The sequence below is a fragment of the Streptopelia decaocto genome (assembly GCF_964273445.1).
Source record: "Streptopelia decaocto genome assembly, chromosome: 18".
Taxonomy (NCBI): Eukaryota; Metazoa; Chordata; class Aves; order Columbiformes; family Columbidae; genus Streptopelia; species Streptopelia decaocto.
Genome location: NC_138673.1, coordinates 432,075 through 448,060, shown reverse-complemented (window position 1 = coordinate 448,060; position 15,986 = coordinate 432,075). Strand labels below are relative to the sequence as shown.

General features: G+C 54.1%; 1 protein-coding gene across 1 annotated transcript; it reads right to left on the bottom strand.

Annotated features, from left to right (window-relative positions):
* Positions 1 to 257: 257 nt before the first annotated feature.
* MKS1 (MKS transition zone complex subunit 1) lies at positions 258 to 14,404 on the bottom strand. Its single transcript, XM_082068884.1, is given in 18 exon segments — positions 258 to 2,606; positions 3,353 to 3,450; positions 3,530 to 3,612; positions 4,832 to 4,965; positions 5,482 to 5,589; positions 7,361 to 7,430; positions 8,278 to 8,348; positions 9,212 to 9,274; positions 9,783 to 9,825; positions 10,689 to 10,745; positions 11,623 to 11,731; positions 12,152 to 12,256; positions 12,579 to 12,707; positions 12,880 to 12,977; positions 13,409 to 13,564; positions 13,970 to 14,142; positions 14,145 to 14,242; positions 14,316 to 14,404. Coding segments are annotated over 18 exon segments (1,776 nt in total). The 5' UTR covers positions 14,390 to 14,404; the 3' UTR covers positions 258 to 2,499.
* Positions 14,405 to 15,986: the final 1,582 nt, after the last annotated feature.

Sequence of the window (15,986 nt, the reverse complement as noted above, 5' to 3'; positions counted from 1 at the left end):
CAGAAGGTCTCCCCTCAGCTCCTGTTCTCCAGCTGAACCCCCCAGCTCCCTCAGCCGCTCCTCACGGCTCCAGGGAGGTCACTGGCCTCCCCCTCTGTCTGTCCCCATGGGTCACCTCCAAAGTCACCCACACGCACCTGCTGGATGCGCAACCCCCGTTCCAGCTGCCCAGGCTCCTTGGCAAGCTCAGAGCACAAACCCTGCACCAAATGCCAGTTTGGATTTAAAGATCAGTGACATTTTCATACATGCACATGTATATGGAAATTTGCTAGTTTTATTTATAAAAGGGCATATTCAAAGAACATTTGCTGAAGGCGTTCACCGAAACATCTTTTACGAGGACCATTTTGTTCTGTCAGGCCAAGGAGGCTGCAAGCATGAGGGTGAAACACTGCTAACATTGTCTTACTTTGGAAGAATTGTTTCTTTGGTTATAATAATTTTTTATTTATAAATTCTACACTTTTCAGTTTTAACTAGCAAAACTAGTATCGTTATGCAAACCCCACTGCACCTCCGTGCAACCTTAACACACTCAACACACCAAGTCCTGCCGTGTAAATGTGCTGAGCAACGACCACGAGTCAGGAACCTGATCTTCTAATCAGAACAGTCCACTGGCTGACAGATCTGCCCTCGGCACCATCTCAATCCGAAAGGTGTTTTGTTACTTCACTGAAAAAAAGAACATTCTCTTCACCTTGTAACTCAATCCTGAAAAGGGCTTTAGAGACGGGCAATTCAGCTCTTGGTGATAAGCACAACAGCAACACCCAGAAGGGAATTCAGTATTGCTGATAGGATGCAATAAACACACACAGCCATGACGTGAATTCCTATTAAAGAAAAAAATCGATAGTGAGCCCTGCGTGTTCATCCTGGGCACTGCGCGGGTCAGTCTCTGTGAAACGTGACTCTATGATAGCTCACACCCCCCAGAACCGCGCGGTTGCCTTCGCAGCCATCGCACCCACAGCCCGAGCGGAGACCTGACTGGTGCTCGAGACGTCATGGAGCTCCAGGCCGAGGACACGGCGCTCGGCTACCAGGCCGTGCTCTCACACACACCGGCAGCCTCCTCCGTCAGAGCAGGGGGATGGCAGGCACGGGAGGCGAGCAAAACTCCTCGTTTGTGATTGAAATTGCCAGACATATGCAAGCTGCCGGGCAGATTGAGGAACTACAACGCAGGTCAAGGAGGAACAAACCCAGGAGTTTGGTTTCCCCAGTGAAAGCTGGGACAAGATGAAAATGGCAAGAAGGGGGTGAGGAAGACAACAGAGCACCAGGGAAGAGTGGGATGTTCTACCAGTCGCACGCGGCTGCGAGCACGAGTCTCACATTGCCTGCAAAGGAGGAACGTGCAGAGCAGGACACAGACCCATTCCTGTTCCATATTCTGCCTGTGAGTTCTAACTTCACAGACACACTCAGACCTGCCTGATCTCAGCCTGACATTTCCCTTCCCATCCCTTGTGCGAGGAGCAGAGAACACATGGAACGTGACTCCGGCACGGCTCAGCGCAGCGCTGCAGCCTGCAGGTGCCCTGCTCCTGTGAACCTGAGAGAGGAACAAAAACAGGGAAAAAAGAAAAGAGCAGAAGAAACTGGCTAAAGGCAGAGCGCACACGTGCTTCCCCGGGAAGCGATGCCGTGTACCGCAGAGCTGGAACAACGAACCGTCGCGCAGATGAACAGCTTGAGCCGTTCAAAGTTCAGCTGCTGTGCAAACGCTGTAAGCTCATTGTCTGCACACCGCCCAGCCCAGCCAAAGTTCTGCTGCCAACTATGGGGAATGGTGTTTGCAGCTGTATTCCTGAACAAGGAATCCGCCTGCTCATCACTGCAGAGTCAGAAATGTTATGGGCACATGCACGGGAACAGAGAACGTGACCCTTTTCTCCAGTTCTCAATCTGTCGAGCATCATTCCTTTGCTTTGATTCCATACATTACAGGTGGCAGGGAGCTCGCTCTCTAGGAATGAATCGATCTTAAGGCACAGGTGGACAGATTTATTTTACTATTGACTGACCTATGCTGACAATTATCAGCACTTCTCAAGTTACCTACTTATTTTGTTAAATTAGTACTCATGCTTCAACCTTCAACATCACCCTCTTCTTTGAGAAGAAAACTAAATTTAACAAGTCATGTAGACTTGAAATTTTTCTAAACCTTCACTATTTAATTCTTGAAAATGTGTTAAAAGGTTCACAGGTCCCCTGTCTGTATTTTCATCTGCTCAACAGAAACGTGAACAATTGGCTGTATTGTTAGGGACTGGTAATAACATTGGTAATAACATTGCGAAAAAGGGGCTGCTGCCACAGGTACCGGTGGAAACGCAAAGATTCTGGGTCTGGATGTGTTACAGGCTCCTTCCCCATCCGGGGAAAATGACAAAGGAAGGTCCAGCAGGTTGCAGGCAGCAGCACCGTGGCTCCCGCTGGGCTCCGGAGCTCGTGCTGCAGGGAGGGCGCTGCAGCGGAGGTCGATCACGGTTCCTGCGGGCGCTGCCCAGCGGGGGCAGAGGTGCTGATGAGGTGCTGGGGACGGCTCTGGCGCGCCTCCTGCATCCGGCGCCGGGCCCTCTGGAAAGCCTCTGCAAGACAGCAGAACGTATCAGCGGCCTCGGGAAGAGAGGGGTGAGTCTGCCAGCAAACATCATCCCTCCTGGAGCAGAGCGCTCACTTCTTAACCACAGAATCAGAATCGTTTTGGTTGGAAAAGCCCTCAAGATCATGGAGCGCAACCATAACCCAGCCCTGGCACTGCCCCATGTCCTGAGAACCTCATCTCCATGTCCAACCCTCCAGGGATGGTGACTCCAGCACTGCCCTGGGCAGCCTGTTCCAATGCCCCACAGCCCTTTGGGGAAGAAATTGTTCCTAATATCCAATCTAAACCTCCTCTGGTGCAACCTGAAGCCATTTCCTCTCATCCTTTGATTTTTCACTTGGGAGAAGTTACTAAGTTCCAGCAACAAAGCACCCAGTCGCTGCTGCTCTTTTCACTTATTTCTATCACTGTCTTTGCTCTGCACCCAATGGAACTGGATACAGAGCCCGGGTACCGGTGCCACAGCCCCCGCTCAGCGCCACGCGACACCGGGCCGGCCGGCGTGGGCTTTGCCCTCACAGAGCAGTTCTCGCTCCTCCCTGAGCTGACGCCTCCTGAAGTTTCCAGCTGAGATCAGAACACTGAACCTCTGCTACGGACTCAGAGAGCTCGCGGGGGGCAATTATCCCCACAGTAAAGGATTCTTCTGAAACATCCAGCCCACTCTGCAAAAAGGGGAGCAAAAGTGAGCCAGAGGCTTGTCAGGGAGAACGACACCGAAAGCCCTACCCAAAACGTTGTAGACAGAGCACTGCTGGCTGAAGCCTCCAGACCGGTCCAGCATGCTCTGCATGCGCTGCCTCAGGGCACTGGTTTCCAGAAATGCTCTGCGGAGAACCACAGCAGGTCAGGATCGCCAAAACGCAGCACGCGAGACGGAGCTCACACTCACTTCGCTGCACTTACTTAGACTGCTGCAGGCAGTAAAGGCGGAATGTGACGCTGCCCGTTGTCTCTGTGCGAAAACCAAGGCGGCTCAGACGCGATCCCTGCAAAGAGGCACAAGTTAGAGTCACCACACCCAGCAACCCGCTGCACTGGGCTGATCCAAGTGAAAACAAGCATGTCCCGCCAGTACCATCCCCTCAGCTCAGCAAAGAGATTGAAGTGCTGGAGCGGGTCCAGAGAAGAGCAACAAGACTGGGGAAGGGACTGGAACACAAGCCCTATGGGGAGAGGCTGAGGGAGCTGGGCTTGTTCAGTCTGGAGAAGAGGAGGCTTAGAGCTGAGCTCAGCACTCTCTAGAACTACCTGAAGGGCAGTTCTAGCCAGGTGGGGATTGGTCTCTTCTCCAGGCATCAGCAATAGGACAAGGGGCCATGGGCTTCAACTCTGCCAGGGGAAATTGAGGCTGGAGATTAGAAAGCAATTCTGTGCAGAGAGAGTGGTCAGGCATTGGAATGGCTGCCCAGGGAGGTGCTGGACTCACCGGCCCTGGAGGTTTGTAAACTGAGACTGGACATGGCGCTTAGTGCCATGATCTAGTAAATGGACTGGAGCTGGACCAAGGGTTGGACTGGATGATCTCTGAGGGCTTTTCCAACCCAGTCCATCCTGTGATTCTGTGATTCCTGTGGGCACACAGTCTCTCCCTGCCCTGGCGCACAGGGAACGCGAGGTCAGGAAGACGGGCACACAGCCCAGGCTGCGCTGCGGGCGGGATCCAGACACCAGTGAGCTGCCCGTGCAGTGCTGGGGGAAGGTTTCAACAACTGGACAGGGCTCATTCCCACACAAAGCTGCTACTAAGATCAATTTGCTCATTATACCAGTGAGCACCTCTGCAGCTTCCTTAAGATAATGAAATTTATGCCTGTCTCCCAACTGTCAGCTGCTTGCTTCGGGAAACTGTTCCAGGCGCACTTCAGCCCAGATTCCTTACAACAGCACAGGAAGGAGTCTACAGCTGGTAAAACATGCTGACCTGACAGACACTTCGTGGGCAGGGTCAGCACAAGCAGGGCTATGTCAAGGCTTTGATCCACATTCACCCACTTCTCTAAGCTGCACACGCCTCAGAAGGCAGAGCTCTGCCTCTGTCTGCCCCGTTCTCTGTCCATGCTCATCAGTCTCACAGAGGAGACATTTCTTTGGTTACAGGAACAGGACCATCCTTTTCCAAATCTGGTCCAGGCTGTCCAGACATCCGAAGCTGAGCGCGCCATCTCCCATCTCCCAGAAAGATCAACGTCCCGCGGCTGAGCCCACCTTGAAGGTCGATGGCGTCCTGGCGTAGGTGATGTCCTCCAGCTCAGGAGATCCACCGATGAAAAACCTCCTCAGCTCAGCAACGGTGCCCAGCTCCACAGGGCGCCAGGTGGGGACGGTGAGCGCGTGGAGACCTGCGCAGAACAACGGGACAGCTCAGCAGCCACGAGTCACAGAGGACGGCGTGGGACACGGACGCCTGCGGCCCACACCCCAGCAGCTGGGCACGGGAACACCGCACGCTGCCTCTCATCCTCCCAAGCAGCTGCCCCACGCAGCCACGCGGCCAGCGCTGAAGGTGTCCATGAGGAACGCCTCCTTACCCACACGGGTGTCAGAACAGTTATGACCCTCAGATTCCACGTGGGACGGAGAAGGTTGCTGCTAGTGTAAAGACAGACGTGCAGCACCACCCCAGAGCTTTAGCACACAAGATTTTGTGAAGGAACAACTGAAGGAGCAAGAACAGCAACACATGGTGCTTCTCTACAAGGCAGAACGGTGCAGGATGCATCAAATCCTTTGCTGCACGCAGACAGGTAACTATCCCCTTCAGTGCACAAGGAAAAGCGTCCCCAGGACCAGCTGAAGCTATTCCCAAGAGAACCACCCAACCCATCCTCCCAAATAAAGCCCCCGGTATGTTTTACCTGGAGATGCTGGCAGCACCAGGGAACCGTATCCTTCAACACGATACCTCTGCCAGAAATCCAGGGACAGGACCTCAAAGTAGAGAACAGGCCACTGGGGGAGACTGTCTGCAAGGCAGGAGCAGATCACAGCTCTGGGGACACGGCCACAGACAACAAAACCCTAAATCCCCAGCTCCGCTGGCAGGAAATCCTTTCTGTGCTTCTCCTACAACGACGAACCCAGACGTATGGGTGATTATTTTCCTCTGTAAAAGCTGAACCCTCAGATTTGAGGATGAAAACAGAACTATTGATGTTAAATATTTTAGAAAATTCTTTGCTTTGAGAACAAGTCCAAACTGGTTCAATTATTTTGGGGCAGAACAACCTTCTGTGAATGATCTGATGCCAAGCACAGGAATCTTTTTATTTCTGACCTTTCCCACCATTATTGGGGGATTATTAACTTGGATTCTCCTACAGGTCTCCAAGTGCTGGGTTTTTTTCCATAGTGAAACAAACTCATCGTGTTTATTCTAGGCTGAAAATTCATTAGTCTTGGTTGAATACCCAAATTCAAGTGCCAAGGCAGGCCATAAAAGTGTCCCCAGCAATTGCCATCTGAAGAGCGATGGGGTTGGTGTGGTGAAGCAGCAGGAACAGGCAGCAGAGAACCCCAGCTTAAAATAGAGCTGGGATTTTCAAAGTGACATAAACTATACAAAGATTATACAGGTCACCGAGTGCGTCTACAAACATAAGACTCAGCACGGAGTTTGAGTTGTGTACAAAAGCGCTGCCTGTGTCTGCAGTGTCCCGGGCTCCACGCACCCACAGGCCACGGCAACGCAGACCAGCGTGCTGGGAATTTTGAGACAGATAAGCCAAGATCCAAGGGGTTTTGCAACTGGATAAAGCTGACTGTCACCTGGAAGCTGCGTCCTGCACCTGGTTCACAACAACCCTGTGCAACACCACAGGCTCAGGAAAGAGCGGATGGAAAACTGCCCAGCAGAAAAGGACCTGGGGGTGCAGGTCAACAGCAGATGACCACAGGCCAGCATGTGCCCAGGTGGCCAAAAAGGTCACCAGCATCCTGGCTGGTACCAGCACTGGTGTGGCCAGCAGGCCCAGGGCAGTGACCGTCCCTGTGCTGGGACCTGGGGAGGCCAAACCGCCAATCCTGGGGGCAGTTTTGGGCCCCTCACACCAAGAAAGGCCTTGAGGTGCTGGAGCGAGTGGAGAGAAGGGAACGGAGCTGGTGAGGGGCTGGAGCACAAGTGTGATGGAGCGGCTGAGGGACCTGGGGGGTTCAGCTGGAGAACAGGAGCTGAGGGGAGACCTTCTGATCTCTGAACTGCCTGAAAGGAGCTTGGAGCCAGGGGGGTCGGGCTCTGCTCCCCAGGAACAAGCGCCAGGAGCAGAGGAAACGGCCTCAAGTTGCGCCAGGGGAGGGTGAGGTTGGATCTGGAGAACAATTTCTTCCCCAAAGGGCTGTGGGGCATTGGAACAGGCTGCCCAGGGCAGTGCTGGAGTCACCATCCCTGGAGGGCTGGACAGACGGACATGAGGTTCTCAGGACATGGGGCAGTGCCAGGGGTGGGTTACGGTTGGACTCGATGTTCTTGAGGGGCTTTTCCAACCAAAATGATCCTGTGATTCTAGAATCAATGAATCCCCACAAATGCTGATGCACTGCTGTGTGGTGCAAACACAGCATGTGTCCAGAGGTTGTGTGGTGACAGGGCAAACATTTGCTGAACGAGCAACATTTCCCTTTGTTTAAATCTGTCCTTTCATCTTGTTGAGGGGCCAACAACACATCTGACAGCACAACACCTGCGCTGCCATCAAAAGATTTCAGAGTTTCACATTTCAGAGCAACAAGGAAACGCACCTTCCGCTTCATCTCCTTGAGTGAAAAACATCTCCAAAGTGAAGGGGTAGCAGAAGTGTGCCACGTTATCCTAGAAAAGGAACAGGACAGAAATATCAGATTCCTGGACAAGAAAATTCACACTAGCACTGGAGGGGCCACACAGAGTGGGGAGAAAACAACTAACGGTGGAGAAAGGGTAATGATGCCCAGACAAGATGAATCACATCACAATAACAACCGCACGACTGCATGATGGACCCACACACTCTCAAGTGCCACACGGATGGAACAGGCTGTTAAAAATAACGAAAAAGGGAAAAGAGTAACACTCCACAAACAACAACTGAGCATGTTGCAAAGTTATTGCACCATGACGATCTTTACAAAAGCCAAGTAAAATACCTCAAACAATGTTACTACTGAAATGCTGTGCAATGATGATTTCTGCAATATACAAATAGCTCACATAAGTGATATCCAAAAGTTGGTAAAATTCATATTTTCTAAGAGAGAAGCTGTAGACAGCAATGGAACCAACGTCCCAGATGGGGAGAGGGGTTCATGTGAGAAAACCGTTTAGCGACTGGGTGCATTCCTGCCCCAGGCAAGACAAAGCAACTCTTTGTAAACTCTGAGCAGCTGGAAACGCAAAAATTGAAGCTCCAAAGGCAATCAGTCAGAAGGAAGAAAAAAGTGAGATTCCAGAAACTGCTTTGAAGCAGTTTTATTTGCTCTGGTTTTATACGGTCACAGTGGCACGCTATAAAAAGGCTCTAAAAAGTATAAACAGAATGAGAAGAATCCCAAACACGCTCTGCCCTTGAAAGGAGCTCTCTAGTCACAATCTTAGCTGAATACATCTGCAGCTTCTCATACACCTTCCACCCCAGAGAGTGCCTGTTCAAACCCTGCTCCGCAAGCCGAGGCGTCCTTACCCAGCCCACCGCCTTGGTGGCACAGGTCTGCGTCACTCCCGAGAGCTGCTGGCGCGCGGGGCTCGACCACCCTGCGGGAGAACACAGCACAGGTGAGGGCTCTGGGCGCCAGGGAGGACACGTGAACCAGGGCAGCTCAGGGGAGAACGTCAGTGCGGGAGAACACAGCACAGGTGAGGGCTCTGGGTGCGAGGGAGGACACGTAAACCAGGGCAGCCCAGGGGAGAACGTCAGTGCGGATGAACGGGGTAACAGACATCATCACCCACACTGACTTTCCCCAGGTGTGCCCCACCCCTTCTGGTTCCAGGAAACAGCTGCTCCCCAGGATGCCCTGAATGTCCATGAAAAGCAACAACTCCATCTTAAAAGAAAAGCAGAACCTTATCTAAATGCAGCGGGTAGCAGAGGTGGTCTCTCTTCAGACAGACATCAGGGCATAACCAGAGAGGGGAGCCAGAGCCACAGCGTCAGGGGGATCGCGCATGCAGCAGGATGAGCGTGTTAGTGCTGGGAACCTTATTTATCAGTCAACATTTAATATGTCAGTGTCAGCACAAAGCATGAGACATCATGGTGAGCACTGACATCAGACAAGGTCACTGCTGAGATGGAGAGGACAGAATGATTACTCTCTGCAGTATAAGGGATGAACTTTGGGTATGCTGCTGCACATGAGCACCACTGGTTGAGAAGCCAATGGACCGTGTGTCCCAGCCTGATTTGGAAGAGACAGAAGGAAAGCTGCTATTTTCTCCCAGGCATGAGTTCAGTTCAAACCACTGAGTTCTTCAATTTCAGCTCTGAAGACCTCTGACTAGATCCCAGCCCCTCCATTAACTTTTACTGGCTTCCAGCAGAGCTGATCCGATGGAACAGCCAAAGCATTCATTCCTTGAAGTGCTGTGATACGGCTGGAAATGTGAATACTTACGGTCAGGCAGCTCCAGGAAAAAATGCACATAGAGGTTGTCATACTCATAGCCTTGAGCTGAAACTGAGAACAACGCAAGAATGAACCTCGGCTGCTGCTTCCACACCAGCTCCTCCCGTACCCGCGTCGGCTTTTGGGAGAGACAGCACCAGTAACCTCAGGGACAACCAGTCAGTGCTGGAAGCTGGGAAAACCAGAGGCTTCAAAGCAACAGAATACGGCCCTCAGAGGAGACTCCTCCTCCAGACTGGCCCTGTTCCCATATCACTAACCAGACTAGGGAGGTCACACATTTAATTGCTTTCTTTGCCACAATCTCTATTAACATCCCAGTCTGCTCTCCTTTTTTCAGATCTGCATGTCTGCAGTATTTGTAACCTCGAGTCTGCAAATGCCACTCAAACGGTTACTCCTAAAAAGTGGGGAGGAGGAGGAAGTAAAGGATTCCAGGGAGACAATCACCCACTCTGGACCAGCCTGTGATCCAAGAATCCTTTAACCCTTTGTAGCTTCAGCCATCCCAGCAGACCCAGATTTGCCTCTATAGTTACTGTTCACAGGAAGAACTCACCTATTTCCCCATTCACAAACAGCCGCAGCACACCAGGAAGAGCCTGTAAGACCAAGCAGAGAAAAGGCTCAGGGACTGCTGGGGGAACCTCATACAATCCCCTTCCAACGAGATCCCACACGGATGTTTCTCAGCTGTTTGTCCAGGAACGGTTCGCCCTGCTGGCCAGGTAGGGATGATGACTTCTCATATCATCCTTTCTAGAACCGAATGGTCCCTCTGGAGAGACGCTCCCTAGAGAGACCAAATTCCTACACTGCAGGAGTTCGCTACTCTGTACATCAGGTCTTTTTCAGACTTCAAGCTGGATACAGAATGTAGCGAGAAGTCACTTGCAGAAATCATAGTCCTGTTTCTCCTGTAGTGTTCCTATACTTGCCCAAGGGGGGCTGCAGGAAGCACAGGACAAGCTGAGACACTCTATGGAAGTACAAGAAAGTACAACTTTCACCCTTTGCAAACACGATTTGAGCAAAACAGATTGCAGTCTGGGTAATTCAGTGAGAAGGGAAACTGTGCATGAATTTGGGGGTGGGAGGGGCTGTTGCTGTGAATAAAATGTTACACAGATGTGTTTGACATTCAAGAAGTTAACAGCAATCACTATCCTAAAAGATATAAACCCTCCTTTCTTCCTCAAAGTCCTGGAGTCAAAGCCCTTCAGACAACACCCGCGCAGGCGCAGCGCTCAGCACACTCCTGCTGCCCCACAGGCCTGCGGGCCACAGTGAAACCGTCCTTGTCACCCCGCTTTCTGCTGGAAGCCACGGGGTAAAAGCTGCCGTCGCATCCAGAGAACGAGACACGGTTTGGAGGCTGCGGTACAAGCGGCACCCGCGGTAACCAGCCCAAGCGCCTCCAAAGGCAGCGGCGCCCCGGTCTCTGCCCAGCGCCACCGGTGCTCACCATCTCAAATTCCGAGCCCACCAGAGCGCTGAGGTGTTCCTTGTGCCGGCCGTACAGCTGCAAACACACAACAAGAGCACGAGAAAAGTGCATTTTTGATTATGTATGCTTTTACTTTTTGCAAAAACTGTAGTGGATAGAATTTAAAACCAATTTAAATTGCTGACAGGCTTAGCACACAGGTTTTTATAATTCTTATAGCTGATGCAGAGAATTTAAGTATCTCATGGAAAAAAGATGCACAACTGGTAATGCTGCATGGAACTTCAGCTTCAGAGAAGACAAAGGCCAATGTAAAGAAAAAGCAGCTCTGAAGAATCAGCAGATCTTAAATGAGACGTTAAAAACACGGGCATAAACTGGTGCAATGAAAACAAGTGCAGCAAAGTCGTTATTTCCTTATTGACCACAAAAACAATGAGGAAACGTACAAATGAAAAACTAAAATATTAAGTACTTTCATAAACTGTCGCAGCCAAAAAGGAAATTCAGAGGATCAAGACATAAACTGAGATACATATATCCTGGGACACTATGGGTAACAAGAAGTGATGCAATAAGCACAGAGGCAGCAAGAGGAAGACCAAAAGGAAGAAAAAGGGTTTGCCCGCTGCTCAAAAGGGAAGGTCAACCAACAGCAGGTGACACAGAAAGGCACAGTTTAGGTAGCTCTTGCATCAGTTCTCACCACACAGATCACTGCGGTCAGAGGCCAACACGAGCAACACTGCTAAGGCCCCTCCCTCAAGTACGGAATGAAGCCTTCAGGGAATTATTTGTCTGAGTTCTCAAACTGCTGGGCATGAGACTCGCTGGCAGGGACATTCATTTTGTCAGTGTTAGTGTCTGCAGCACTAACAACTACATCTACACAGGGGTCTGAGCCTCTGTCAAATCAGGACTAGTCCATAGATCAGTGGAGGCCGGTGCTTACATCTCTGAACACGCGCTGCTCGCGCTCCTGCTCCTCCGGCTGCACCTGGACAGACGCGTTCTCAATGGTGTATTCCCACACCTCCCGCTTCTCTCCATCCAGCTCAATCCTGCAGAGCCCCAAAACATATGAGCAAAACTCCCCCATTACGCAGGGAACAGGCGCAGGCAGCAACGGCATCGCTGTGCCACCCTGACCCCGTCCCCTCTCCAGCTGGGCTGTGTGACACCGCGGGGGCACACACGGTCTCTCCGCACTCCCACGTGTCCCGCAGCAGCAGTGACGCCCAAAGGAGACTCTCTGGTGTTCAGCATCTGCATCACCCGCATCCCCAGGGACTGGCACCAACGCTCCACACAGTGACACCAACACAAGTGCACAATCATCTTGTCTTAGAAATCTCTGGAATAAAACTAAAACTTGTCCCTCAGTTGAAGCCCCGATCCACTGCCCTGATCCACTGCCTGAAGGGGGACGGGGAGACGCCCAGTTCAGCCCCATCAGGAGGCGCCAGCCCTGTCCCACTCACCGGTAGGGTCCTTTGCTGCCAGTAAAGTCGGGCTTCACCGTGATCACCCCGTTGCCGTCCACCTTGATTGTGCAAAGAACATGTTCATAGTCCCTGTGACCGAGCCTAACGGAAGACATCAACAAACAGTCTGAATAGAGAATACGGACACTGTCTTGCTCTGGAACAGCAGAGCTGGTAAAGGCACATGGGGGTACAGGAGGGGACAAACACGCTCGTGCTTTCCTGTGTTAGTTTAAGAAGCCTTTTGGAGGGATATACACAGTTACCTCTCAACTGAGGAAAGGGGCAGAAAGAAAGAGAAGCCCGAGCTACTGAGCTCTTGGAAGCCTCTTCCCTTAACTAACCAAAAAACCAGGAGATTCAAGGAAGGAGGGAAGATGGGTTTCCTTCTGGGAAATTAAGATCACTTCAAGGTTTTACTTACTTCCCATAAGGTCCCAAGTCCCCCATGATGTACATGGTCTGAACAGGAGTGTTAATCACATGATTGTTCTTTATAAATTCTTCTGAGGGTTCCCAGGTGATGATTTTCGACTTCAGAGAACTCGCTTCTCTGTCAACAAGACAAGCCGCAAGCCACAGCTCAGCGCAGCAGCCCCGCACAGGCAGCACCGAACCCCTCACAACAACGAGCCAAACCACCAGATTCCACGTGTGACACTGCTCGAGTCACCCAGCACCAGCAAATCTGCATTAGCAAGCTCCAGGTCCCCGTCTGCACTCACACTGGCCTACGGTCTTGTCTTCTCCTCCTCACGTTGGCCATCCTCTCTGCCAGATACGACGGCACCTCGTGAGCTGAGTCAGTTACCTTCTGGCAGTGCTGGGAAGGAAAAACAGACAGGAACTGCCTTAATTATAACAGGACATCTTTCCCAATCACAGTTCCACATTTTGGAGAACAGGTATGCACATACACACACGCGAGGACAAACTGCTGAAAGACTGTAGATTTCATTCACTCTTCTTGTGGCCAAATACAGCTAAGCTACACCCAGCAGGTCACCTACAGAGCGACGCTGCAGGTCCCTCCAAGCTGTCCCTGCCCGTAGCTCCGAAAGAAGGGAAATCTCATCCCAGGTCTGGGGCACCTGGTGAAGCTGCTTTGCAGAACCTGTATGTTCTGCACACAGGATATCTGGCTTGTGTCTGCACGGCCAAGAACTGATTCGCCCTGCAGATCACTCCCTCTGCAGTGGGCCTGGTGGCTCACAGACACTGCTCTATAGCTTGTGCATAACTGAGAGCTGGTACCTCTTCTAGGTTGGTGAACCGGTCATGGTCAGTGTAGGTGAAGATGCGACAGTTCTTCCGACCTCCAGCCTTCTCCAGTTTCAGGATCTCCGCGCGGTACTGCCGCTCCAGGGGAGTCTGGCACGCCGACTCATTTTGGTACAAATCCACCTCGAACTAGAGCACCGCAGGTGAAGCAGAACAGCTTCCTCTCACCAGCACACTCAGAGCCACAAACCACCTTTCAGCGGACACTTCCAAAGCCACCACAGAAACAACATCCTTTGGGAACCCAGCAAAGCACCCGCGCGGCTCCAACGCCGCGCACCCGCCGCCGCGCACCCGCCGCCGCGCACCCGCCGCCGCGCACCCGCCGCCGCGCACCCGCCGCCGCGCACCCGCCGCCGCGCACCCGCCGCCGCGCACCCGCCGCCGCGCACCCGCCGCCGCGCACCCGCCGCCGCGCACCCGCCGCCGCGCACCCGCGGGGCTCGGGCACCCGAGGCGGGAGAGCCGGACGGGAGCGGGCAGGGCGGCCGCCGGGCGGCACAAGGACCAGCTCCCCCCGCCCCGCGCACCCACCTGGCTGAAGAGCTTCTCCTGCCACCCCACCTCGGCCTCCTCCTGCTCCTCCTCCGGGGGCCGCCGGGCACCTGCGGGACTCGGTCGGGTCACCTCCGGCGACGGTGCCCCGCCCGCCCGCCCCCCGAGCCCCCGTTCCGCCCCCCGTTCCCCCCCGTACCGCGGGCGGCGCGCTCGGCCAGGCCCAGGAGCTCGGGGCCGCGCGGGCTGGCGAGCGGCGGCGGCGCCTGCGGCAGGAGCGGCCCGGCCGACGGGAGCCGCTGGATGCGGACCCTGCGGGGAGGAGAGGGGCAGCGTCACGGCGGGCGGGGCCGGGAGCCGGGCCGGGGCCGGGGCGGCCGCTCACCGGAGCCGCAGGTTGCGCACGGGGTCGCGGGAGCGGTAAACGGCGCCGCCCGCGCTGCACGGCGGCTCCGCCATGGCCGCGGCGCCGCGCGCTCACCATGGAGACGGGCGGCGCGCCCGCACAGCGCCCCCCTGCGGCCGGAGGGCGCGCAGCGGCCGCGCCCGATCCCCGGGCACCGCGGGGCTGGCGGGTCCCGGCGCGGCCCCGGGCGGCGCTCTGCGGCCGCTCCCGCCCAACGCCTGCGCCTGGGCGGTTCCGCAGCCTGAGGGGTCACCCCACCCTCCCGCGGGATGGGGTCACCCCACCCCTCCCCGCCCCAAGAGCCTCGTGGCGATGCCGAGCGAGCGGACGCCCTGCACACGGAGCTCCGGGCCCAAAACCTGCCCCTGTTTCTGGCTTATTCCCTCCCCTTTCCTAATCTTTCCTGACATTGGACTCTTTGCAGCTCTTCATGGAGACCAGCGCCCGCTCTGCCAGACCGCGCTCCCAACGGGCGGGCTGTCCCTGGAGGGCCGGCCGGGGGGCAGCCCCGGTCCCCCCGCGGCCCCTCGGGGCCATTGGCTGCCCGTGCCCCGGGGCCGCGGGCGCTGCTGCATCCCCGGCCCTTCCCTGCCGTGAGAACAGCCCGGGCATCCCCATACACCATACACACCATCTCTGTGCTTGCAGAGCTGTTCCTGGTGTTGCGGGGGAGTAACTCAGGGTTCTGCTCGTTGCAGAACGATGTTTAGATTTCTCAAAGAGAAATGCAACTTAAAAGAGTTCAGTGGCAGGTTCACTCTGTTATCTGCTGCGTGGGGGAAACAAGCCGAGCCGAGTGCTGCTGACCTGCTCTGCAGGAGCCTGGACCTGCTCACAGAGCAAACGCTCAGGCGTCTTCCCTCCTGATCACCGTTCACCCCAGAGCCTGTATTTAGAGCTCCAGAGGCAACTTTCAGGCGAGGCCTGATCACCATATGCAAAGCAGACTTTCAGGAAACAAAATTCTCAGAAAAAGAAGATTTAATGGAGTAGAACAGCAGGAGGGCTGGCTCAAGCTGGGTACCTGCGCAGGGGTCCAACTTGAGCATAGGAAACCATCCTTTCCAATCCCTAACATTCTGTGATTCTGTGACTTTTGTCTCTTTACAGACCATTCCCACCCAGGTTCCAGTGTAAGTTGGGGAATGACCTATTAGAGAGCAGCGTAGGGGAAAGGGACCTGGGGGTCCTGGGGACAGCAGGGTGACCATGAGCCAGCACTGGGCCCTTGTGGCCAGGAAGCCAATGGTACCTGGGCTGGGTTAGAAGGGGGTGGTCAGTAGGTCAGAGAGGTTCTCCTGCCCCTCTGCTCTGCCCTGGGGAGACCACACCTGGAATATTGTGTCCAGCTGTGGCCCCTCAGTTCCAGCAGGACAGGGAACTGCTGCAGAGAGTCCAGCGCAGCCACCAAGATGCTGGAGGGAGTGGAGCATCTCCCGTGTGAGGAAAGGCTGAGGGAGCTGGGGCTCTGGAGCTGGACAAGAGGACACTGAGGGGGGACCTCATTCATGTTTACAGATATATAAAGGGTGAGTGTCAGGAGGATGGAGCCAGGCTCTTCCTGGTGACAACCAATGGTAGGACAAGGGGCAATGGGTTCAAACTGGAACACAGGAGGTTCCACTGAAATATGAGGGGAAACTTGTTCCT